General features: G+C 39.9%; 1 protein-coding gene across 2 annotated transcripts in view; it reads left to right on the top strand.

The window, feature by feature from the left end:
- LOC119647811 (heat shock 70 kDa protein 4L) overlaps positions 1-27,513 on the top strand; it is a 43,244-nt gene that overhangs the window by 3,916 nt on the left and 11,815 nt on the right. For both annotated transcript variants that reach the window (XM_038049029.1, XM_038049030.1), the window contains exons 2-4: positions 18,866-19,166; positions 25,951-26,601; positions 26,728-27,258. In XM_038049029.1, coding sequence (XP_037904957.1) covers positions 18,866-19,166; positions 25,951-26,601; positions 26,728-27,258 — 1,483 coding nt within the window. The remainder of the gene's footprint in view (positions 1-18,865; positions 19,167-25,950; positions 26,602-26,727; positions 27,259-27,513) is intronic.

Genomic DNA, 27,513 nt, shown 5'->3' on the forward strand with positions numbered 1-27,513 from the left:
CGCCAGCTGTTACGTGGCTAGCTCAAATGCTTGGACGGCCTCTGCAGACCTCGCAATCACGCGTGAGTTTTGGGTCTTGTGGTGTGTGAACTCGAAGTGCATATTGCCGTTTTCAGAATGTCTTCTGGAGCTACAGGAGTTTGATGGTGCGCCTTGGCTTCGCCCAAGGTCGTGAAGAAGCGGCAATTAGCGGGGTTGGTGCAAAGTCGTTAGTGGATGGTATGGGGTAGCGGTCTGGAATGGTCTGAGCATTCAGACATTTGTAATCATCGCATGGTCTCTCTTCGCCGTTGGGCTTTGGGACTATGTCAGATCTTCTGGGATGGTAATGGACGCACCTTCGAGAAGACATGGGAGCCAGTGGTGCTATGCATCATGTTTAGTTGACTGGGAGAGGTTACTTTCGGTAGTTATGTTGCTATATTTTTGCAGGAGCGCGCGAATCTGAGTGTCGGCTACTTCTTCAAAAATGGTAAAAAGATTTACAGTAGAGCAGGTGGCAACCTTTCCTAAAGACCTGAACGAGGATACGGGGTCTATAAGAGACCTATTCTGCAGATCCACCAGCAATCTATAGTGGCCTAAAGAGTCTGCGGCTAATATGGGACTGCTGATGCGCGCTATAAAAAAACGCCATGAAAACATTCGTCGAAGTCCCAGACTTACGTCCACTTACCTGTAACCGCAAGTATGTATGGTAGAGGAACTTGCCGTAGTTTCAATTGCTACGGAATCAGTTTGTGATTCCGCGATACCGATAATTTGACATCACTGACCACGGGGCGCGCATGTACCTCGTGAATTTGATCAGCGGTGTTCGTTAACACCTCCAAACATCCGGAGTCTGCACAGGACAAGATGGCTTGGGTGCTCTTTGGGAGTCACTGTAACCACAGCGACTTCGGAAGCTCAACGCCGATCTTATCTCCGCCCAACTGTTTCATTTCACGCATTAGTTGCTTTGCTGACTCAGTAGGAACACTCCTCGATCACGTCAGCAACGTCCCTCGTCCAGGCCGAAGAGTGTGTGGTTAAATCGCGTGGTATCAGTTGTGATGCCCGCGAGCGCGTACTTAAATCGCGTGATATCAGTAGTTATGCCCGCGAGCGCGAACTCTGTATCCAATTGGCGGATCCAGGTCTCCGGGTTGCAAGCGGAAAACGTGAAAATTGAACTGCAACACGACCGAAACGAAACCACTCAAGCTCCAATGTTAATTACAGGATGAGAAACCAGGAGAACTACCAGAACGCTAGAGTCCATAGTCTGCCCAACTTTATTCTTAAAAAAACTGCGCCGGCTCTTGCGAGCTAACATGTTTTACTTTTCACAATACTTTTAAATCTGTTAAATTGAACTAACTCAATAATAATATGTACATAAATAAAGAAAATGTAGGTTGTTGTTGTTGAAGTTGCGGAAATTTCTTCGAGGTGTACCTGTTTTTCTCCAACAATCCCTCCTTTGCCGTCACAGATTCTGTAAGTTTCGATAGTAATACCGTATCAGTTGGTTCTAAACTTCCAAATACGAAAGGCGATGTTCGTATTGGGGTCCCCAATTTATAATGTAATTAAAATTGCAACTATATTTTTCTCACGGCAGACCGGTGGGTCAGCATGGTTCCTACGCGGGCCCCGTGGCTGCCACCTGCTACCAACAGATATGTGAGCTACTCAGTCGGGTGAGTTTCGAGTCGGGGTGAGTTGCGCTACTTTGCTATGGAGCTCGGGTAAATCTCTGCTAAGCGGCTCCACACTGCAACGCATCCACATGAAGATCGGTCGCCAAATATAAATATTATTGAATCCATCTTTCAAATATTCTAAGTTTTTTGAGTCGTCTAATTTTGAACTTTTGCAATCGATCCTTTGTCAACCTGTGATAATGAGTTGTAAGTTTGTACTTGTATTTGCTGGTATAGGCTGCAATCTCGCACAAGACTAGGTTTCTGAAGATCCCTGTGAAGCTGGTTATTTTTCACAAACGAAAGTGCCCTTGTGATTGCACGCATAATTCTGGATTGCGCGCATTACAATAGCTCTATATTAGGTATTCTCGCAGAACCCTATATGTCTAGACACGCTTTATGACTGGCTTGTACAATTTAAGTATAGAGCACTTGTTTAAAAGTCAGTGTAGACTCCTTGCTTTAACGGTCATCTGTTGCTTCTAGGCTTCAATATGCCTTTTCCATGTAAGCCGTCTGTCCAAGTACAATCCCAGGTATTTGGCACCACTAGATTGGGGAACTTGGGTTCCATTTAGGTTGGTGCAGAGCAGGTTTTCCGGCGGAGCGAGAATGTTATATGAGTGCTTTTGGACTCATTGAATTTGATCTTCCAGGTGGTCAGCCATTCCTCAATCCGATTTAAATGCCGCTGTAGGACGCAAGACATTAATCGAGATTTGTCGTGGGTGATAGATGTTACGGTAAAACTTTCGTACCGAATTCTAAACTTTCGCTCAATTAGATAGGATTCAAGAATCTTGTGAACATTAACGGGAAGCAGTTTCTTAATGTTGTGCACCAGACCTTCACTCCATTTGATGAAAGATAAACGTTTGTCCTGTACAGGTGTATCACACTTTTAAAAACTATCTACGAGATCATTGTTAACCCGCTTAATGTCTGCAGATGATAACACATTGAAAGATAGAAAATTTAAGAAGTTTCTAAGCGAATTATGTTATATTAAATCTTTCAGGCACTAATATACTTTGTCTGACAAAGGGTTCAACAACAGCTCTGAATTTTAGCTAAAGCTTATCTTATAATTGACGGGTTTTTCGAGAAGTAAGGTCTCGGTACACTCCTCGCATGTGTAGCTGAAAAATTTCGAGGAAGGGAAATGATTCAGTTATGCGTCCGAATGGCTTAGCGGTAAGAGCGCTAATCTGCTACAAGGAACCCCGCGGCTCAAATCTCACTTATGAGAAAGATTAGCCAAACTTTTTCCAGCAGTTTTGATCCAACATATATATATAAATATTTTCCAAAAAATTGTAGCAATTATAATCAGTTAAATTTTCACACTGCTACTGTGTCCAGTTTGGATACACTGGCAATATCCACGATGATTTTCCCACTGAAATAAGCTTTGCGAGCCAGTACTGACAAGGCGAAGTAGTAATTAAAAGGGTTTACTGAATGCTCCCAGACACATGCTCAATTACTCATTTCGGAAAAATTGTCATAATTGATATAAATAGCAAAATTTGTATTGCAATTTTCCAACTTCTTTAGCAGTGTTTTTTGTTTTTCAGCAGAATTTAAATTTTTTTCCAATTGCTAAAAAGTAATATATCAACAATTTATCGATTAGTTGCCCAAAGTCAAGTGTCGTTTGATGATTATAGTATCGATTATTCAACCACGCATGACATCGTCTAATTTAAGTGGCTGAAAGGGTATTTTCCAAATGTGTGACTAATTTTATATCCTGTCCTAAGGGACGCAATCTTAAGTAGTACCTTAAGGTGTTTTACATTATTCTATCCTTACCATATGCATTGTTATGCGAGAGCAGACAATTGAGAGTTGTTGACATTTTCTAAGTTCTAGAATTTCTGAAGATTTTTTATCGTCTTTGAGGTATTTCACATGGAAAATTATATTGGTTAAAGTTTTCAGATTCAAACGGTAGGAATATCCAAAAGAAGTGATTGCTACATATTTCGAGAAAACGATACTCAATGGATTTCACAAATCACAACTGCAATTAAATGTATGGCTAATTTTAAAAGGAAATTATTATTAATAATTAATTTGAAACTTCAAGGGTATCTGAAATCTATCAGTCCGATAAGAACTAATTTCTACGTTAAATTTTTTTTATTTAATTATCAATCGGGTTTTTCCATTCATGTGAATTGAAACGCTACTCAGACAGGCTATGAGTCATCAATAGGAAAACCTGGAGATTCTGGGGAAAGATGCCTGGAGTTTTAGTGCTCCGGCGATTGATTTCACAACGTATGATGTCGTTTTCTTTTTTGACTTAATAGATTTATCTTACAATATGTGCAATTTTTGCAAAATTTTACCAAATGCAGCTCTTATTCTAGTCACGAGTCCTGATTTCCACTATAATTTTTTATGCGACGGAACCAGTATTTATATTATACTTAGTGGAATCATGGAAGGTTCGTTGTCCAGAGTAGACTTGATATAAAAAGGAATAGCAATCAATATACAATATAAGATCAACGTCTCTCCACTCATCCATTACTGGCATTTCAGTTACCATGGAACAGTGAAATACAATAGATCGGTCAGCTACTTTTTGAGAAAACAAAAAAAACTATTCCCTTGTGCAAGCGCAGAAAACGTTCCGTCATCCTTTCCAAGTCGGCCAAACATGGTTCTGTTGTGGGTGGAGGACTTGCACTTACAAAAAGATGAAAACAATCCGAAGGACTGCGTTCTGTGTAGATACTAGAACGGCGTTCCGTTCTTAACCATTCTACTGCTGTCAACATAACGAATCTGCCGGAAAATTCTGCTTTGGATATGCAGTTTCACCAGGCCTAACAAAAGGGGTGATTCCCCCCGGGCCCGGAGTTTTTTTCAGGGGCCTGGAATAGAGATTTAGCTCAAATTAGATAGACATATAAGGACAACTATTCACCCCTGAAATCATGCATTCCATTCTATGCAGAAAAGTTTGGAATAAGTATACAATCAAGATTGCATTTCCAGACCTATGCGATGCATATGTGTATAGCTGCTATGCCCCTCTAAGTCATATTTCAACTGCATTCGAGAATATACTTTTGTAGCGTGTTTTCCGACATGCAAGAAAGTATAGTTCATTTTGCGCTGTTGTACATAGTCCTAACCAAAGAAATAATGTAAATACTTACTGGAAAGGAAACTCTGGCTCACTTGGGGAACCGTGTCGTTAGGGCTGCGCTGGTGCATAACATGTGTTAAGACTTTAATGGGGATTATTCCGACAGCAACCACCGGGCAATTTTACCTCAGCTAGGGAGGGAGCCAAGGCCAAGCATAAGGAAGCCAGTAAACCTGCGAAAACGATAGGGCTGGAACAAAATACGACTCGATTTTAAGATGATGCACATTCCCTGTCAGAAAATATAATTACTCGTAAAATCGTAATCTGTCTAACCTTCGCTGCCATCCAACCAAATGAATGCCCAGAGAACGGTAGGTAAGATTGATTAAAATAAAAAAAATATGGCTATAAAGAAATATGAAGTGTAACGAGGAGGGATGCGTTTAAAGGGACTCTAAATGGTCGCGAATTGTGGCAACAATAACTGACTGACTGATGACTTTGTGCCGCACACAGTGCCTTCCTTGATATGAGTGTTAATAATCTAAACCCAGCTGCGTACAAAGCAAAACTTGTCGACCTTTGGATACAACAAAGACGGTTTGGAAATCTTTCAATTTTTGGTGTAATATGTTCGAAGTTAGAATGAATGATAGATAGCTCCATTTCCCCAATTAAGAGAATCGGCCAACCTACCTACTGGAAAATATATGTGAAAGCAATAGTTGCTTACAAAGCTAGTGGTCATCCTGGGGTCTGACCGTTGGAACTGCGCATTGAATTTCTTTTATGTCATAATGTGGGCGATAAGGTACTGGACATTGTGATTTTGTGTTTTGCCCAAGCTAGGTTCCTTTAAGTTATTCTTCATATTGCCTTCACCAAGAAGACTATATACAGGAGAAATCATTACATATCTTTGATCGCAATTGGGGTTGTGCAACCAACATTCCGCGCATAAGGACTGTTGTTAGTTCCGTGTACTTGATGCAATGCTGCGAGCACCAGCAGCATCTGGCATAACAATAGACATTGCACAGCTGTTTATGACTTGACACATCCCAGCGAGGACTAAAGGCAGAGCTTACTTAAGGATTTAAGGTCTTAATAAAGTCTCTAAGCAAATTATGCTTCAAAATTCCTCTATGAGAAACTTGGTGGAAGGAAACAAGTGCAACATTCTCGGCAATAAATCCATATTTGCTTTCCTGGGAAGTGAGGAGGAAATAAGTAGGGCTCCCACAGGTGTTGAGTTAGAAGTAATTTTATGTTATTCAAAGACAATCAGTCGTAAATTTTTTCCATTATAAAATTCTTCCTTCTCAACGTCATCCCTTTTCGATTGGGCGATTGTAGTTCACTAGCCAGAGTCGATAATTGTCTCTTAGTTTAAAATAGTAAAATGTTTGTTAACAATGGTTGCCATTCCGAATTCTCTGCCGCCTGATTCCTTTCCATTTACATGCATTGTATTCGATTGTTCCTTTGTTCGAGAGATCTCGTTTCTTGGACCACCATGTTGGTGTTGTATTCTAAAATTTCACTGTGAATATCTCACTGAGCTTCAGCTCTATCTACAAAATTGAAAAAAAGCATCATCAACGGCGCAAAAAACGGCATCCGATCTAGGTCTGCTTTAATAAGGAACTTCAAAATCCCGAATTTGCGCCGAGGTCCACCAATTCGATATCCTTAAAAACTGTTTGTCTGGCCTACGCCATCGTTCCTTCTCCGACAGGGTCTGCTCGTCTATTTTTTCTACCATACATAGATATTATCCTTACAGACTTCCCGGCCTGGATCAGCCTCATCCAAGCGGATTAAGTGACCCGCCCACCGTAATCTGTTGAGCCGGATTTTATTCACAATCAAACGGTCATGGTTACGCTCATAGATTTCGTCGTTATGTAGGCTACGGAATCTATCCATCCTCATGTAGGGGGCCAACAAATCTTCGGAGGATTCTTCTCTCGAACGCGGCCACGAGTTCGCAATTTTTCTTGCTAAGAACTCAAGTCTCCGAGGAATACATAAGGACTGGCAAGATTATTGTCTTGTACAGTAAGAGCTTTGACCCTACGGTGAGACATTTCGAGCGGCACGGTTTTTGTAAGCTGAAATAGGCTCTGTTGGCTGCCAACAACCGTGCGCGGATTTTATCGGTTATGATTTTCGACCCTAAATAGGAGAAATTATTAACGGTCTCAAAGTTCTAGCCTCCTATCTTTATTGTTTCCGTTTTACCAGTGCGGCTTGATGTTGGGTTGGTTGCTTTTCGGTACTGACGTTGCCACCTTTGTCCTCCCTTCATTTATGTGCAGCCCAAGGTCTCGCGCCGCCTGCTCGATCTGGATGAAAGCAGTTTGTACGTCTCGGGTAGTTCTTCCCATGATATCAATATCGTCAGCATAGGCCAGTAGTTGGCTGGACTTAAGAGGATCGTACCTCTTGCATTTTCCTCAGCATCACGGATCACTTTCTCGAGGGCCAGGTTAAAGAGGACGCATGATAGGGCATCCCCTTGTCGTAGACCGTTGTTGATGTCGAATGGTCTTGAGGGTGATCCTGCTGCTTTTACCTGGCCTCGCACATTGGTCAGGGTCAGCTTAGTCAGTCTTATCAATTTCGTCAGGATACCGAATTCTCTCATGGCCGTCTACAGTTTTACCCTGACTATGCTATCATAGGCGGCTTTAAAGTGGATGAAAACATGGTGCAACTGATGGCCATATTCCAACAGTTTTTCCATCGCTTGCCGCAGAGAAAAAATCTGATGTGTTGCTGATTTGCCTGGAGTGAAGCCTCGTTGATATGGGCTAATGATGTTCTGGGCGTATGGGGCTATCCGGCCTAGCAAGATAGCAGAGAATATCTTATAGATGGTACTCAGCACACATTGCACCTGTGTGTGCCTGGTTGTTCAGTAGTTCATCAAAGTACTCAACCCATCGCTCCAAAGTGCCCATTCGGTCGGAAATCAGATTTCCCTCTTTGTCTCAGCAGGATGAGCATCGAGGTGTGTAAGGCTTCATCCTGCTGACTTATTGGTAAAACTTGCGTGCCTGGTGCGGTTGCTCCCTGCACTTTTCGAGTTCACAGATCTGTTGGTTCTTCCAGGCTTCCATTTTCCGTCTGTGAAGTTGTTTCTCCGCTCGCCGGAGTTCGTGATAAGTCTCTGCGCGTGCCCACGTCCTTTGAGAATGCAGCATTACTCGGTATGCAGCTTTCTTCCGTTCCGTTGCTAGCTTACATTCATCGTCAAACCAGCCGTTCCGACTGTTTTGCGCATTTATGATAACGTTCTTCAGGTGATTGTGAAGATCATTTGTTGATGTTTCATCTCCAGGATCTCTGTTGACTGCGGCTGTTGCGTCATCCAATTCCCTCTTATAAGTGTTGCGGATGGCTGTGTTGTGGATGGCTTCAGTGTTAACTCTCACCTGATTGCCAGAGGGGTTTCTGGGTGGTGTGGTTATTGGAGCTCGGAGCACCATGCTAACGAGATAGAGATTCGAGTCTATATTGGCCCCCCTATATTTTCTGACATTCATCAAGGCTAAGAGGTGGCGGCGTTCGATCAACACGTGGTCATTTTGGTTGAAAGTGGTCCCGCCTAGAGAGGCCCACGTATGTTTGTGGACCGCTTTCCACGCAAACCAGTTAATTCCAACAACCATTTCGTGTGACCCTGCTAATTGAATAATCCGCAGTTCGTTATCATTTGTATTTTCGTGTAAGCTATGGGAGCCAACGTATCACCTGAATACGGGCTCCTTCCCTACTTGGCTGTTAAAATCCCCAAGTATGATTTTAATATCATATCTGATACAGGCTTCGAGAGTTCATTCTATTGCCTCGTAGAAAGTATCCTTCTCCGATTCTACAGTCTCCTCTGCAGGGGCGTGAACCTTAATGAGGATTATATTTCTAAATTTGCCTCGCAAGCACAGAGTGCATAGCTGTTCGCTTATTTCTTCAGATTTCATTTTTTGGCTGACTAAGAAACCTATGCCGAGGACATGGTTTACTGGATGGCCGCTATAATATATGGTGTAGTGACTCTTGTCCGTGAAACCGGTCATTGTCCAACGCATCTCCTGTAACGCTGTTACATCAGCCCTATATTGGAACAGGACATCGACTAGCTGCTTGGCAGCTTCATCTCTGTACAGGGAGCGCACGTTCCATGAGAAAATGCGCAAATCGTTATTCCTTTGTCGTTGCCGGGTTCGTCGTTGTATTATCCGTCCAGTCCGAGGCTCCGGTTGTGGCTTCGTAAGTTAGGTTTTCCGTTTGGGGTTGTCAGCCTTATCCAACCCCCAATCTGAGGGACCAGTTGGTACAATTTGTCCCATTTTTAGACGCGGAAGACTCGCCTTCATCCTTCTCCGGCTGCAGTTTTTCGTTAAGGAAGAGCTCCCAGCGGTCACCGCGTGGAGGTGGAGATAGGGTTTGGTAGTAGAGCTGTTGGTGTTGATTCAGCATTCATTTCCCAGGTTTTATGCTCCATCGTGGGTACCAATCCACGTTTCGCCCTGGGACCTATACTACCCTTTGACCACCAGTTGCTGAAGTCGTTGGCGTTAAATCGGTCCGGTTCCTTTCTCTTCCCTCTTCCAGTGCCTTTTGGCGGGATGGCTTTTAGCCCAACACCCAACTCTGCCTGGAGCGCCGATCTAACAAGACTCGGTTTAGTAGCTCGCTACAGCCCGAATGCTAACCATTTTGGTGATTTCAAGGATTTTATTTCATTTCAAACTATTGTCTGAACCACAAATTAATTTTAGGTTTTCTTGAATATTTCCTTATCGGAGAGCAGAGATCTTCCACGATATTCGCGAATGATTTGAGTCAATCATTAACAAAAATATCAGAACAGTCTGTCTTTCATTGAATAAATATATTATTCTCAGAGTCAAAATTAAAATCACTCGGATATTTGTGTTTTCGTCATAATTTATTTATGCCCATCTGATTACCATTTCCCGCGAACACAAAACCTGTAAATTAGAAAAAAAGCGAAACACATAATTGAAAAGAATCAACAAAGCATATAAATGACTTATAAATTTCAATAAAACGCACTCTAGCCGCCCATTTACCACTAAATAAAGAAATGTTGCCGTCGAGGTAATTCATTTTGGTTACAGAGTTCCGCATCGGACTGGTTCCTTGATGACGTCGAGCCAAGTGAGACGAAGAAAAACATTTCGTGGGTGACTACCAAATGAAAATGTGAATTGAATATTTTCTATTTTTAAGATTTCAAGATTATTCACATATTTAAACACAAACGGTATCCATACTTCAATTTTCAAATGATGTATTCATAGTCTGAGATTCATTGGAGATTTTTTAGTCTTCTGGGAGATGACTTATTTTCGAGAATAATCAACATAGTATGCCCTCGTCATGATTTTGTTTGATACATTTTATATCAAAATGATATTTTTTAGAGCCGGTCAGTGTGCTAGACTGAATAGATATTTATCTTAGATAAGACGAATTATTTGCGGAATATTGCATCATAGTTATTATTACTCTATTGGAAATAGTATCACATTTATGGTCTAATTTGACACTATCTCCAATTGTTGAAATAATATAAATATTTAGATTGTTTTCCAGATCTTGCAACTAAACAAAACTGTCTTCTTCTAGAAAGAAAATCTCCATAATTTTCCCAGATATGCTGAGTTGGTTACTCGACCGCAAACAAAGCTGTACCTTTCATTCACTGATTTTATTGGGGGTGACGGCATTGCAAATCTGTTGTGTATGCGGAGCTTTAATTTTTGGGTGGAAATTCAAATATTGTTTTGTAGATAATATAGTTATGGTTGAATTTAGTATCTTTCTATGATAGGAGGTTGAATTTTAGGTGAATTTTCGCTAGGCGTATTCCAAGTTTTTGATAACGAGTTTCGAGTTTTGAAATCGAAATGTAAGTGGTGAACGTAACTGATTATAGCTAACGTACTACGCGTGTAGAAACAAAAATTATTGTTGGGCTCTTGATATATGACTTATAGATTGTTGATTCGATGACAGTATGAAACTAATTAGATTACAAGAATTTCATTTATCTCCAGCTACAATAAATTGAGCTCATGGGGATTTTATGTTTGGGGAATATCCCGAAGAATGCCAGGTGTAATCAAAAATAACGCTGATAAATTTACTAAGAACCTATTAATTGCTTGTACTAAATTTTATTTAGTTTTTCTCCACTTATCCTGCATACCCATGCATTCATCTCACCTTAAATTCAATGATTGGAGTCGCTTTGGAGAGGCCTTGAAGTTGCTCCGTCATCGCCCTCTCAATTTCCGGAATAGTGTCAAAACATTTTTGGCTTAGTACAATGTTCATTAATTTTAGAAAGACCCTGAATTCGTATGATGTTAAATCTGGTGGGTAAGGCGAAATCCTTCTTTTGAATTAAAAACTAGCAAGTCGTTGTAAACTTCGAAATTTATAGTTGTTTCATTTATAATAATAATAATAATCGTTGGAGCAACAATCCAATTGAATCAGGGCCTTGAAGTGTGCTAGAGCACTTCATTCAAGACCGTAGCGATACATTACAGTGCACTGTAGGAGGTAATGTGGTCAGCATTACGCTCGCCCGAGATTATTCTCCTGATTTAACTCAGGTACTCATTCACAGCTGAGTCGACTGGTATCCGACGTCAAATCGCGATACAAATTCCACTGCCACCAGTGACATTGGAACCGCGGCATTCCGTACGACGGCCTTGTGCTCTAACCACTCGGCTATCCGGACACCACCTCTTAAGGGACATCAAAAATGCCGCTCTGGCGACCCCAGCTTCTTTCATAAGGATTTTCGTCTGCTGCCAAGAGTTCAAATTTCTCCGCAAAATTGATCTAGCGCATCTTCACGCATTTCCATTTTATTCTATGCCCAAAAGCATGCATACCACCTTTCATTTGATAGCCCACATGACCACATTCTGTGGAAAAAATTGTACACCCGCTTTTCGCATGTATGGGAAGACCCCCTTCAAACTCAACAGAAAATGACGCCACTTGCTGCTTATAAACGGACATTCAGATCACGTGTTCTCACCAAATTTCGTGACAATCGGTTCAGCCGTTTCCGAGTGAATCGGACAGACACAGACATTCTTCTTCTTTCTCTTCAGCCTTTGTTCTGTTCACAAGCGGGGTCGACTCGTCGTGATTGATTTCACCATTTGGCTCTATCAAATGCCTGATCTGGATGCAATCTCGAGGTTTTTAAATCTCCATCCAGCGGATCAAGCTACCGCTGTTTTTTGGCCGGCCTTTTGGTCGTTTACCATCGATGTTCAGACCAGACTAACCTCGGCAGGTGAGTTCTCGTTAGCGCGAATTACGTGACCATACCGTTGAAGATGATTCTCTGGCATTTTTTTCACGATCGGTGCAACCGCATATCGATCGCGAATATGCGAACGCAACATCTTCGACTCCATTATCGCAAGACGCCGTTCATTGTGTTTTATAGTCGGCCAAAACTCAGAACTACAGAGAACGACAGGACGGACAACATTGCGGTAAATTTTAGATATGAGACGTTCGTTTATACGTCGATCACATAGAACATCAGTTGTGATACGCCACTTCATCCAGGTTGCGTTCATCCGTGAAACAATTTCATAACGCAGTTCTTCATTGGCTGATAGCGTTGACCCGTGGTATTTTAATCGCTCATTTCTAGGCAGGTCACTGGCACTGACAGTGATTGTGCCTGTTTCATCGGGATCGGTCGTCAAAAATTCAGTTTTGTTTAGATTCAATCTATGACTGTGTTGCATCAAGCGATCATTCCATTTCTGGACAAATTGCTCGAAATCATTTTTGCTATGTGATGCTAGCAAAACATCATCTGCATAAAGCAGTGTATAAGGCGCTGGACTCTGGATGTCCCGTGTGACTGTCTCCATCCACTCCATAAAGAGGAGTGGTGAAAGGGCGCTTCTTTGATGAACACCAACAAAGACACGAAGCGGTTTTGATAGACCCCCCACACTTCGAATTTTATTTTTAGATTGTGGTATAGCAATTGAACCCAGCGCACGAGTTCTTCTGGCACTAAGTGTTGTCGTAGAGCATGCCAGATAAGTTCATGTGGCACATGGTCAAACGCGTTCTCTAGATCAAGAAATGCAATTTAAAGAGGGCGATGCTTCTCATGATTTTTCGCCATGAGTAACCGCGCAGCGTGTATTGCGTCAGTAATCCCGCAGTTTTTGACAAATCGGGCTTGATTCACTGTTATTTCAACGATTTCGCAAATACGGTTGTCAAGAATGCATTCAAAAATCTTCATAGTATGGGAAAGTAACCGGATTGGACGGTAATTTAAACATTCTACTTCTCTTGTTTCATATTGAAACGGCGATACTTTCTTGCCAGGCAGATGGTGTTCTACCTTCCTGAATAATCCAGTGTTGGGTCCCAGCTCTTTGCTTTCCAGAGCTCAGATGGAATGTCGTCAGGTTCTGTGGCTTTCCCCGATTTCGTTTTATTGCCCCCTCGACTTCAGTTGAACTGATAGGTGGAATTACTTCAAATTTCGGCAATGATTGTGGAAGTGGAGAATGAGCAAATTCTTCTGTTGAAATCTGCTTGACGTATTCTCACCATCTATCAGTCGCGGTAGGTAAGCAAAGTACCATTCTTGTTATTAACGCAACAGAAGTGTTTGATATCCTATGTGTGTTCGTTTTGGCTTTTATCAAGTCAATACAGATCTCTCGTATTCCGAGTGTCCAATTTATCGTAAAGATTTTTGTAATGGTCCGCTCGGGTGACAGCGACCGCTTTCTTTGCTTCCCGGTTGGATATATAAATTTGCCAATTGGCCAATGTTTTATCGTTGAGAAACTTTTGGCAGAAGCGTTTCTTTTCACGGACCTTCATTTCAACATCAACAATATGTACACTACATATACAAGTAGAAATTGCAAACGATAACCGCTTTGTTGTATTTAAATTTGATATGAGAGTGAGAGAGCTCATTTGGAATTGTACATTCTAGAAATCAGATAAGTCAAATTCAAATCTGAGAAACGTTTTGTAATTTTCAATTTCAAAGCGCCTCACGTTTAGGAGAAGCGCGAGGGGATTTTACTCAATCAGGCAGTTATGTTTCAATATTTATATCTAAAATCTGAAAATCCCCCATTTCAAATTTTATCGAAACATCAGATCGACGACGTGGTAGATAAGAATTGACGAACATAAGAGCTTAGAATATATTATTTCAAAGAAGAGCGTTGTTGCTGACCAACCTCAATTTGATGATAGAGAGGGTTATACGATAACAGCGCTTTCAAGCTCAGTTTCATATTTAAGAAAGTTTAAGCTTTGCATTCGTCGAGTGGCATGGAGTAATAAAAATACAGAATTGGATAATTATTGTTCCATTAATAACTGAAAAGAGTTAATACATTAAATAAACCATAACATGGCAAAGCTGCCTCAATCAATTGACTTGAAGAGAATAATTTATAAAATCTTTTGTGACTCATTCATGTTTCCCTTAACCTACTAACTTTGACTTAACTTAAATGTAGAGGACTATCCAATTTTTAGTAGGAATATCAAAGAGTATTGTTGAAGAATCGTTAAGAAGGGTTAGGATTATCTGAAGATTAGTCCTTAAGTCTCCTTTGTTGTCTATCTATCATACGCACTTTCCTCAGGAATTATTCGTATGAAATTTTTTGAAAGGTTTAGAGCTGAAAGCCTTCGATATGTCTTCTATAGCGATATCTGCTCAAATAAAATTAATAATGGGTATATTATTAAAATGTTTGAGAAATGGTTCTAGGGTAAATCCCAGGCCGGGGTGTTCCATAGAGGCTGCCACTGCAGGAAAAAATTAAAATTTGAAGAAGAAATAGATTAATTACAGAAGTGATTGGAGTATCAATTAGACCATTTTAGCAAAAATCATAAAATGCACAGATTCGTCCAAATTTGTCTGTTAATAATAACCCTTAAAAGTAGATATAGCCTACTGATCTATTGGTCCACATCTTTTGATAATTCGGATAAATTAACAGGGTATGCTGGAGTATTTTGAAAAATTTACAATGCCTGGTGGCTTTTTTTTCTTTTTTTAATATTTGTTTACTTCTGGGAAAAAGTTATCTTTAAACCAGCCCGAAAGAGGCAATTTTGACCTACTATAACTTTGTTAATTATAGTAGGATTTCCACCATACTTTCCAGTATGATATTAGAGCCTATATTACTGTTTTACGGACCTAGATTAAACTTTAGGGGAGCGCAGTGAATTTTCAAAATAAAATATGCTGTAACTTTATCTGAGCAGATAAACTGGTGTGGGAATGCCTTGAGTGACTGATTACAATCGACTCGTCCAACAAGGTATGGATACTTTGGGTTCCAGGCCATGCTAGGTTGGAAGGCAACGAGGCAGCGGATGAACTAGCCAAGAAGGGAGCAGGGACGCCTTTACTCGGGCCAGCACCCTTCTGTGGAATCAGAAACCCATGCTGCCAAAGGATTGCTTAAACCTCACCAAAAAAACCTCTGAATCATAGTGGGAATTTTCACTGGTAATTGTCGGCTAGGGAAGCTAGGGATATCTACGGACACAGCCTGCAGGTTTTGTGAGGAGTATGATGAAACCTCTATACACGTCCTGGAACAGTCTCCGACACTTGTGCAAAGTAGGTCGAGGCATCTGAGAGCACTTAATACCAGATGAAAGCTGAAAGATCTGGAAGTAGGGAACATACAAAAGTTCCTGCCGGTTAAAGGCCTGTTTGAGATACTATGATCAATAGGTACACTATAACCAGTAAAAAGGGCACAATAGTTCTTTAAGGGCGCAGTGCGACTTTCTCTTAACAGAATAATAAGGATATAAAGTGATTATCTGCTGGGTGTTCGGTTCTACGCTCCTAGAATCTAAAGGAACGCGATTTTCTGAAATTTTTGCGGCGTATTCTGGGATAATTAAGCTATCGATCTATCCAATAAAAGAAATCCATTCTGCGTTGTGGTTTCCCCCCTTGAATTCAACGTGCAGCAATGCAATTGATCGTATACGTGTGTGTGGGTGTTGACAGTTCTAACCTTGCAACACGTGTAACAGCTTCTGAGAAAAGTGGGTGTGACAGACAGACAGACAACCGATTTTAACGAGGTTTTGTTAAAAAAGCCGCTTTAGTCAAAGGATGTATGAGTGCTGACCGTATAGCGAGGTATGAGTGTCTCAATTTCTTCTCCATATCAAGTTATAATTTCGAACATAAACTGAACAGTGATTGGATTCAAATTCTACGTGATTATTACCTGGGTTTTTACTGTCTTTTTTAATTTCCTTTAAGATAATCTTAGCCACTCCTTCGATAGTTATTGCCTAGTGTAACTTACTTGGTTCAGTCTATCTGCGAGGGAGGGTCTAGTGCTACTCAGGTTAGCTTAGAAAATATTTGAATGTCATAGAGGCGATTAACAAAAACAAAAGCTCATAGTAACCCTTTTTCGAAAAGAAGTTTACGTCAATTTTAGTTATCTTTATAAGCGACAACTCGTCATTATTTCACTTTTGGCAGTCATCTGACAACCGTTATGAGTAAATGAGGAAATAATGTTCAACGAGAATCTAAAAAGAAACGCTCGACAAGTCAAATTTTCTTACATTCTTTACTTCTCTATACTGTGCCTATCCGTTGACGAATAAGGGTGAAATTTCATTAAACCAGAACCAATGCGGCAGTTAGAGTTATAATCAAAATGTTAAATGGTGCTAATTCGCTGAAACATATTGCACGTTTTCATTTGCGCCAATCGGAGAATAAATGAGAAGCCAAAAGTGCCAAACAACAGGTCACACATTTAGATAATGACGACGCTTCTCACGTCGACAGTATTTCTGATTGAACACAACTGTGTTCGCATTGATATGTACGAATCATAAGTAGCGCTGATTTTTAGGGGAGAGTGAATAATTGTCAAAACGGCATGGAAAGAAACTTTTATAATAATAGACACTTTACTTGCGGAGTTATAGCTTAAATAGAATTTTGATCATGCGAATTAGCAGTAGATGTGTAGACTCGATGTGGGCCTATCATTTGAGTCGATGCAAAATGAAGGGGAGCCATTTAGTTTTTACACACTGGAGATGTTTTTTGAAAATCTCGCAATGTTCCTTTGTGCATTTCAAAGGCAATTTGAATTTTCCCATAGAAGCAATCAAAAAAGATGAAAAACTTGGGATAATAGCATTTTACAAACATCAACTTAAAAAAAATTTGTTGACTTACAACAAAAAGATTAATTTACTTAAAGCCAATAAACTCGCTTGCCATATCTTGTTTTTTTTTCTTTCGGGATTCTTTTTTGGTAAAAACACATTTTTAATCACGTCATATTTCCAAGAGATCAAGGACGGTTCAACGGTGAGCAAATGACTCATTTTACTACCGCGCGACTGGCCTCAAAAAGCGAACACATACGTTTTGGTGCCAAGTCAAAATCCAAGCTGTTCATTTCCATATGGAGTCTGAATCAAATTAAAAAAATACTTGAGATGTCGTTTTTTGAAAGAGAATCACATAAGATCACGTTTTGCATGTGGCCGTATTTTCTCGGGTCCGATCACACATCCCAGGGTATTGATCATTGTTTGCCTAGAAAATGAAGAGATGAGCAATCAATTTAGAAAGTCGTGTCAGGTTAATTACTTATGGATTATAATTCGTAATGTAAAAATGGAATCCTGTTTCAGATTGGATTCCATGATCCACATGACCCTGCTCTTGAAACATCTCCTATTTTACACTGGAGACTGACCATCGGCAACAACTCCACTGTTAACTATTTTTTAAATTCATTCTATTCTCCCACTTCTCGCGAAAACATTGAGCAGCAACATACATCTTGGCACTCTGGCTATTACCTTGAAAGAGAACTAGTTTTGGATGTATTTTTATAGTGGAAAACCACCGTCATGCACTTGCTATTTTTTGTGATAGAAACTCTGCTAATTTCCAATGATCGAACTACTCAAGTTGCTTTTCAACAATAATTTATTGTGATTTTTCGCTCACAAACAGTAATCACACTACAAGAAATATGTCAATCGAATGCGTTAATTATTTGCAGTCTATTAGTTACCAATTTATCTGTCATAGAGGGCATAAAGTATTGAGTAAAAGTAACTCTTACAAACCTATGTCACCCGACGCTATGGTGTAAGGTAAGCTGACCTATCGGTTGTTACATAGTCGAAGCATTCCATGATGTAATCACATATGATGTTGCTCAACCATCATGTTTACATTCGATTTATTGAATTTAATGATCGAACAATCTGAAATTTATCATCCAGTTTTGGAAAAATCTATTTAAAATTTGTAATAGGTTAAGATTGTGTATGGACATAGATTGTCATCTATTTTTAGTATATGAGAAAATGTAGATGAATTTGAGATATTCCCTTTTTGAAAAGTTAAGTGGAATATTGTTAGTAGGTGGCAATTGAAATATATTTCATTTTCTTATTGCTTAGTTAGTCTATCTCCGTATGGTCAAGGCTACTCGATAGGTGTTGATTTAGAACAATTACGAATCGTGTTAGACTTTTTTAGAAGAGAGGAAATTATGTCACTTAACCAGTGTTAAATACATTTGTAAGGCAAAAAAACACATAGGATGAATTAAAGCGTAATTCTACCGCCATTGGAGTGTATAAACGATTTTCCATGAACCGAATCCACACGTTGATTTATAGTATAGGACCCACCATTCTTTTTGTTTCATCATACATACAGCATTTTTCGCACATAATAAAATCTTCCTTTTAGGGTAAACGAAGACTAAACCATGAAAAAACCAGAACATTGGGCCTACTACCTTTTTTGTCGGAGCCGATTTGCACACAACTCTTTTACATTGACTTTACTAAATAACTTCCTTGTCCTTAACATTGTAAAATGCAAACTTGGATACATATAACTAACTTACCTTATAAACCTCCTTATATTCATTTTGTATTTAATTTTTCTTTGCAGATCATGCGTAGCATTCGCCGGAAAGAAACGTGTACTTGGTGTTGCAGCCAAAAATCAACAGGTCACAAACATGAAGAACACAATAAGCGGTTTTAAACGCCTGTTGGGACGGAAATGTAATGATCCACATGTTCAACATGAACTTAGTACCATTCCATATAGGGTAGAGCCACGATCGAATGGTGATATCGGCATTAAAGTGAATTATTTGGATCAAGATCAAACATTCTCGGTGGAACAAATAACAGCAATGTTACTTACAAAATTGAAAGAGACATCAATCAGTGCCTTACAAGTGCAGGTAATTGAATAAATTTAGTGTTTTTTCGTTAATTTTTAAGTAGAAAGTTTATAGTAAATTTGAAGGGTTTCAATCAGAATTAATTTACGAATAACAACTTACAAAGAAACTTTTTGCACATGCGGTCTCATGAAATATACAAGCCTGTGGTTTTATAATGCCATCCATGATTTTTTTTGTAAATTTCTTTTGTAATAAGGGTAACACAATTCTCATTATTTTTAAATCTTTGTTTTTAACCGAATTTCGATTATCTCGAATATCTGGACTTTGATTTTAACCTTTAGACAAAGTAGAGGTTTGCCCTGTTATCCTAAGTTTAACATAGCTTGCGCATTTCTTCTATGTTCCATCCCTATCAATTGTTGATGAAGTAATTGTGTTCCTGAGAAAAATTCAATTTTATAACTATCCACCTCTATATATAGCTCAGCCATCGGTTCTCTTGTCTTTTAAAAAAAAAAAAAAACTTTTTTTTTTTTACATTTCTTCATTCGGAATTGTGTTAGGTCATGTGTTGAGGATGGACGATTCCATAGCTTACATATCGCCAAAACCTATAAGAGATACCATGACGGTCAAGTTGTGGATAGAATCCGGCTTAATTGGTTACGGTGGGCGAGTCACTTAACCCGTATGGATGAGGATGATCCAGCCCGGAAAGTCTATAAGGGCAATATCTATGGTAGAAAAAGAAGACGAGGCAGACCCTGCCTAAGATGGAGTGATGGCGTAGGTCAGAACGCCACGCAGCTTTTAGGAATATCCAATTGGTGTACCTCGGCGCAAAACCGGGACGCCTGGAGTTTCTTATTAAGGCAGGCCTAGATCGGATACCGGTTATTGCGCCGTTGATGATGGTGATGAACTATTCTTTAAATAATGCAGCATCTACACCTGGATGGAACACCATCGCTTGATCTTTGATTAAACGACCTGTTAAAAGAGCTTCCTTTTGTCTTCCTGGTTAAACCATATTCAAATTTGTTGTTTATTTTGTTTCACAAAAAACTTTAAAAATCGGAAGTTTCAAGGGTTGGTAGAGGTTTGGAAACTCGGAAATTCTCCTTCAATAAGTTCAACAAAAAAAAAGAAGAAAGCGTTGATAACAGCGCAAAATGACTTGATTGCAAAACATTCACCATGATTTGACCCTGGTACTCATTGACAGGTGAGTCGATTGGTATCCGACATCCAGTCACGGATTAAATGACCCGCCCACCGCAACCTATTGAGCCGGATTTTAATCACAACTATTTTGTGAATCCTGGGATAAAATATTTGATTGCGTTTTAGTGACCATTTAAAAATATTACCCTAATTTTTTCTTTGCTATCATTATCCCCAAGGACAATTGCTAGCCGCAGTTGAACGTTTCAAGGAAAGGATAATTCTGTACCTTTTCTCACAGCTTTGTTTGAATATTTCCGTTTCGGCAACTCAAGATTTGATCAGATTGATGTAACATATCTGAAATCATTTTTAAAGTTCTGTCTAAAACTATCTAATTAATATTTTGTTACTATATTTTAGAAATTTATCCAAACGACCCCCTCAAAATGATTCTAGATATACGAAATTTGGCACAAGCGAATAGCTGAGTGGCTGGCATACGGAAGGTCGCGGTTCAAATCTCACTGATGGCAGTGGAATTTATTCGGATTTACTGCTCGGAGTGGTATTCACAGAATGCGTTCTATATATAGCGATATGGATATATGCCACAATAAAGTGAACCGCCTCATTTACGAAGGCCGAATGGAAACAGCTTCTTTTATCCTTTTTAGCTATGCGAGTGCTATTCGCTTTTGTGTATGAGAAAGCACTGTCCATACCCACAAAAAAACCAGAAGATAGAGGAGGATTTAATACTCCTTTTGCTGCCTTGAAGGTGAAGGAAGATTTTTTATTTACTTTCGTATGTCTATTAATAACTTCACTTAATTGTATAGTTTACTAGAACATGGTATTACAAACGCAAGATACCAATGAGTGAAAGGCCCTTCCTGTAGAGAAAGGTTGGTTAGTTTCTGCGAACCCCACATGCCGTAATTCACATCTTCAAACCATTTATTAGTGGCTGGGTGTAGGAGGTATTCCAGTATTGCCTATATAGAGTAGAACGCAAGAACTCTCATTGACTGGCGGCAGTGTGCATTGCTACATAAAGCCGGCCACACACAACATTAGGCAGGGCTTTCAGTTACGCCTGAACAGTCCATCCGGCTGCCTATTGAATTGAAAACACCGTACACGTACCGGCAAGCCGGGCGACACCATTAGTATAACTCTGGCCGTGAAAGGTGTTGAGATGCAAATTTGAGATATGTTTGTATTTCAGCATCTATAAAAAATGTTTCCCAGCGGTGAAGATGCGCATACAATTCTCACTCACTACGGCTTATCCGCCTAATATAGGTCGGGCGCCTCAACTAACACGTACCAGGTTACCTTGTCTCCTTTCCGGTCAGCCCAGTGGCCACTTGAACAATCCCAGCTGGCTGACATTCCGATCGCCGGTTAACTGCGGACTGGTCAGGCGTAACTGGAAGGCCGGCCTGCGCGCGTATGGCAAGTATAAGGAAGCACAGATTACAAAGAGCGCTATCTGTGTGTGCTGGCTCTGAAGTAAATCGAAAATATTCAGATCCGTACATACATGAATATGTATATAAGCACTAGTAAACGGTAATTATGTATCTTTTCAATATGAGGTTTGGAAATACATGGAAAAATATATAATATTTTTAGCTATGAACAATCTATTCCTTACATACCTGAAGCGTCTAACTTTTGGCTTTCCAACTTGTTATATTCGACAGACAAATTCATGGATTATTTTTTTTAAAACCCTAGCTGCGTGAATATTTGAGTTACGTTAAAATATGGAGAATTGGTGCTACAATTGTCACTCGCATTTCAACCAGTTTCAATTCCAGTAGCTCTATTATCTACTGATAAATGATCACTGGGTTGATTTTTTTCTGTCTGAGAGAATAATATATCGACAAGGCCCATCTGTTAAATGCTCTTACGTGTTAAACTAACGCTAACAAGGTGGGTTGTTAGCTTCGTGATTTCAGCATCGTATTAAGGACTCGGCTCTCGGCGGCCATGGGTCCTTGTAATTGTCTAAACGGGTTAAAACAGTACAATGAACATTTCCTCGCTGTTTAAAAACACACTAAGAATGAGTTTGCTAAGATCCTTTCAACATTGGGAACCTCACGATGGTTGATTTGGAGGGGGGTTAGCCTCTCGATCTGGTTATCCCGGGTCCGATTTCAAGTCGCCATGGTATGACGATAAAAAAACTGAAGCTTCATCTCATTGAAACAAGGTAGAAACGGTGTGGATGCTACTCCACCACAAAGATCTGAAGAAGAGATATATGTAGTGTAGCTGTTTATTCACAATGGAAACATGAAGAAGGGGATCTCACGAAATTGATCTCGCTTTCGCTGTAAATGGGATCTGTTACTAAAAACTTGAAACACTTTTTGATATTTTTTAAAAATATTTATTTACTTCAAACTTTGAACTGGAAACAAACAAAAGCAGGAAAATAAATAAATTTCTTTGGTACAAGAAAAAAATTAATAGTTGTGTAATGTCCTACATCTGTGTCGCATTGATCCTAAACTATTAGTTTTGGCGACAGTCAAGGAAGGGTGGCATACCATACCTCAGAGCTTATCCTTATACGGAGAGGCATCTTCCAGGGAGATTCTTTGAGTCTCCTTTGATTTTGCTATTCAAAGCTTTTGAATAATGCTAAAGGGCATGGTTTTGATCTACTTACCTGACGTCAAACTGTATTCTGGCACTGACGACCACCTTAGAAGTCTGTTGCGAATAGTAGACATATTCAGCCGTGATATTCGGACGGAATATTAGACAAGTGTTGAATCCTAGCCGTCCGCAAAGGTCATCACGAGACGCATGTCGGACATGGCACTGGTAACCTCCGCTTCCAAACTATGACCGAGACAGACTTCTACAAATAGTTAGGAATTCTGCAAGGAACGCATGCTCGAGTTGGTGATCTCAAGGATGCGTATCTGTCCGAATTCCTGCGACGTGTAAACCTGGTGTTGAAATCGCATCTCTCGGGGAAGAATAAAATAAGCGCATTGAATGTATTCGCTATCCCTTCAGTTGATTATGCATTCGGAATATTATCGAGAACAAAAATAGATTTGGAAAACGTCCAGCGGCAGATATGAACTACTATGTCCAAATTTCGAATACATCATCCAAACTCTGCCGTGGAGTGAATGAATCTGCCTCGTGACATCAGAGGTAGGGCGTAGTTGACGTGGCAGCACATCATCGCCAAGTCGACTCGCTACGCGCTCATTTTTACAACAAAAACCAGGCGAGTCCCTATGGGCTGACTCCATTTAACTTAAAGGATCCATCTTTCAATCCTCTGAGTGGTGTGAAGTCGGACCAAGAGCGAATCGATGAAGCGAAATCGAAGGCAATGCACGGTTAAACACATCAATTGTCTTTGGCAGCCATTTGTCGAACCAGATGGCTATGTGCTGGGGAGCTTTTTGCTGAGACAGAGGAATTTATGTGTGGCATTCAGGAAGGCGTGGTCGCAACCCGAGCTTATAAAATGCTCATAATGAAAGAACGGATGGAGAACGACTAGTGCCGAATGTGTAGTTTGGCGTTAGAAACGCTGGACCATCTCATTTCTGCCTGCACTGTTATGGCACTGGTGGAATACACGAACAAGCATAATGCTGTATGTAAGGTTATCCATCAAAACCTAGCAAACACGCATGGCTGATCAACGTGTCCGATATGAGCCGCTAGCAGTACTTGATAGTGCTGCTTACAGCATGTATTTGGACCGGCAAGTTCTAACTTATCGCTATATTCCACACAACAAGCCTGACGTGATATTAGTTAACAGGACAGGTCACTCAGCGTATATTATTGATGGTGCTATCCCCCATAATAGCAACATTGAACGGAAATACATACATGGAGAAGAAGGTGAACTATAAATCACTGGCTCGGGAAGTCAAAGAAATTTGGCTTCTCGAGCGGGTGGTTGTAGTTCCCATAATATTGTCAGCTACAGGTATTATACCTAAATTCCACACGGCTTCCTTTGATGTCCTGGGACGTTCGCAGTCTGGTTCAAACCATGGAGAAGTACACCATTCTGGATACGTACTCGATGTTGCGGGGGGTTCTCAACGGATTCTTCAATTGATTTACCACGGGGCGACCACCACCAGCGCCCCTTTAAAATTTAAATAGATTGGATCGTCCCAAACTAAATTCTCGGCACTTAGTGCTAGTATTAGGTAAAATCCGGCGTCTGCCGAGATTGTCATACTCCAACGTGATCCAATTATATGAAATTTGATATATGCCACCTAATATTTCCTGGATTCGCATAGTCGTATTATAAACCTGGTTTTCACAACTGCCTTGTAGAATTGTGTTCAATGCATCCACATTTCCTGACGATTCGGTTAGCGTCCTCGACAGCCTCGTGACTGACCATTTTAAAACAATCCAGAGGTGGTTGATGAGATTAGGTCTGGATATTGGAGAGGCTAATCTAACGTTTTTTGGTGGGCAATTTTGTTGTGTGCTGCAGATCATTGTACTGTTGAATGGCAATGTCTAAAGCATTAACCCTTAAATCTTCCATGGTATAAAAGAAATGATCCTGTAGAACCTTAACATAAGAGTTTGCTGTTATTTTTTTCCTTCCATCTTCTCCGATCTCTCTCTGTTTATCATATTCATTCAACTTTGTGGGTTCTATATAAGGGGGTTGTATTTTCCCTCCACGATTCCTGCGCCCGTTCGCGGCCATTCGAACCAAAATGCTTTATTTTCATCCCATTTGACAATATAGCCTCTGCTCTGCTCTGCTTTCAGTCCAAGTTTTATGCTTTTTTGCGACCGAGAATCGCAATTTCTGATGTCTCTCTGTTAGCAAGGATTTCTTAACGTTTACATGCTCTATAAGACCAGTATTTCACAGTGTTCGTCGAATAGATTCTGAGAATATTTTCAGTTTATTAATGTGTTGAAGGTTGTGTGGCGTAATTCTACTGCATTTACTTACAAAATCTTGCTCGAAGACTTGGCTAAGGATTTGCTTTGGATTTACCTTATTTTTTACAGAAAATCGAAAATTTTTTGCCGGATTTCACTTACTACGCCTACAGAAACTCCAACTCCCATTGAAATCTTCAAAAGCTTAACCACTACGCAGTACATCCTCGATTTCCTTGTGAAAGTGTTGTGGGTTAAAGTCTAGTGCCTACCGACGTTAACGAGCTCCATAATGATTAATTTTAAATTTATTTGTACGTCTTACTTTCATATTTTTGTAAATTAATTTACCGTTAGTTTGGCTCAGTAATATATTGATAATGCAAGTTCAAATATCAAGCAACAAAAATATTAAATGCTATTTGTCGATTTGTAGACATTAAAGATACAACGTTAAAGAAAAAGCATAACAAATTCGAGCGTGAAAATTTTGTGAGTTGTGAGTATATGTTGCAGTTTAGAAAGACTCAACATCATTGTAAGATCCTTAAAGTTTTTGTAAAGGCCCTTCTTTATCCACAGATGATAAAAAAATCATTAAATGCATGTAAGTGATATCCATGTGTATGGGAGTGCATTTTTTTTCGAAAATACTGGGAACTTCTTCAAATGACTATTGATCTTTTTATCTATATTTCTAGTTAACTCTTGAAATCACAATGATAACAAATAAAATTTATGTTTATTTCAGGTTAAAGATTGTGTCATCGCTGTTCCCATTTACTTTACTAATGCCGAAAGACAAGCTCTACTCGATGCAGCTATGATTGCCGGTTTGAATGTTTTGCGATTGTTGAACGAAACAACATGTATAGCCCTACAGTATGGTTTTTACAAGCAAGATTTACCAGAAGATAAGCCACGTAATGTAATATTTATTGATTGCGGACATGCATCACTGCAGGTCAGTGCTTGTGCCTTCACAAAAGGCAAATTGAAAATGATCGCTAGCGCTTGGGATCAAATTGGTGGACGCGACTTTGACTTTGTATTAGCCGATCATTTCGCCCGAGAATTTCAGGATAAATACAAAATAAATGCAAAATCAAATCCTCGCGCCTACCTACGACTCCTCACTGAAGTCGAGAAACTGAAAAAACAAATGTCTGCTAATAGTACAAAACTGCCATTAAACATTGAATGTTTCATGAATGAAATTGATGTACGCTCGAGTATGCAACGTGCTGATATGGAGCAATTATGTGCACATCTGCTGAATCGTGTTGATCAGACGCTAAGACGATGCCTGAATGAGTCGAATCTGTCATTGGATGATATTCACTCGGTGGAAATTGTTGGCGGCAGTTCTCGTATTCCAGCCATCAAACACTTAATTGAACAGGTGAGTAAAGTGCGTTCTTAAATTTGAAAAAATTACTAATTTACGAAATATAATGACTGTCGACTGCTAGAAAGCATTAAAATTTATCGAATCTCATTGATTAATTTTCATATTTTTCTCACTCAGGTATTTGGTAAATCGGCCAGCACAACTTTGAATCAAGACGAAGCGGTATCTCGTGGAGCTGCCATTCAATGCGCAATTATGTCACCTGCAGTACGTGTCCGCGAATTTAACATCACCGACATTCAGAACTATCCAGTCAAAGTTGTTTGGGAGAAGGATAACGGTCAACCATGTGAAGTTGAAGTGTTTCCAACTTTCCATCCTGCGCCATTCAGTCGTATTATGACCATTGCAAAACGTGATCCATTCGTCATGAATGTCATGTATGCACACCAAGTTCCCTACCCCGATCAAACAATTGGTAAATGGCACATCAAAGACGTTCGACCCAGCGAGAAGGGTGAACCACAAGATGTGAAAATAAAGATTCGTATCAATCAAAATGGCATCGTGTTGATTACGAGTGCTTCGCTCGTTGAGCGAAAAGATCAAGTTGAAAATGAAGCGGAGGAGAATCAAGAAGCTGAACAGCAACAACAGCAGTCTCCTGATCAGCAACAGAATCAGGAACCAATGGAAGGCGTACAAGAGGTAGGTTGTTGATGAAAGATTACTAATACTACTCATTGTTAGCAGATCGGAAAATGTTAGTGTTAATAGACACTATATTTTGGTGGATTAATTTCTACATTTCAAGTGAATTTTGCTTCGTAATTGAGCGGTAGAGATGTAATTCCTCCGAAGTTTAGTGAATAGCATATCCACTCTCATACGAGCACCGTAGTGATATTCGTACTTTAAAATCTTTGGAACAAACGGTAACAATGCGGAGTAATCAATGTGCTA

This window comes from Hermetia illucens, chromosome 2, assembly GCF_905115235.1.
Source record: "Hermetia illucens chromosome 2, iHerIll2.2.curated.20191125, whole genome shotgun sequence".
NCBI classification, from domain to species: Eukaryota; Metazoa; Arthropoda; class Insecta; order Diptera; family Stratiomyidae; genus Hermetia; species Hermetia illucens.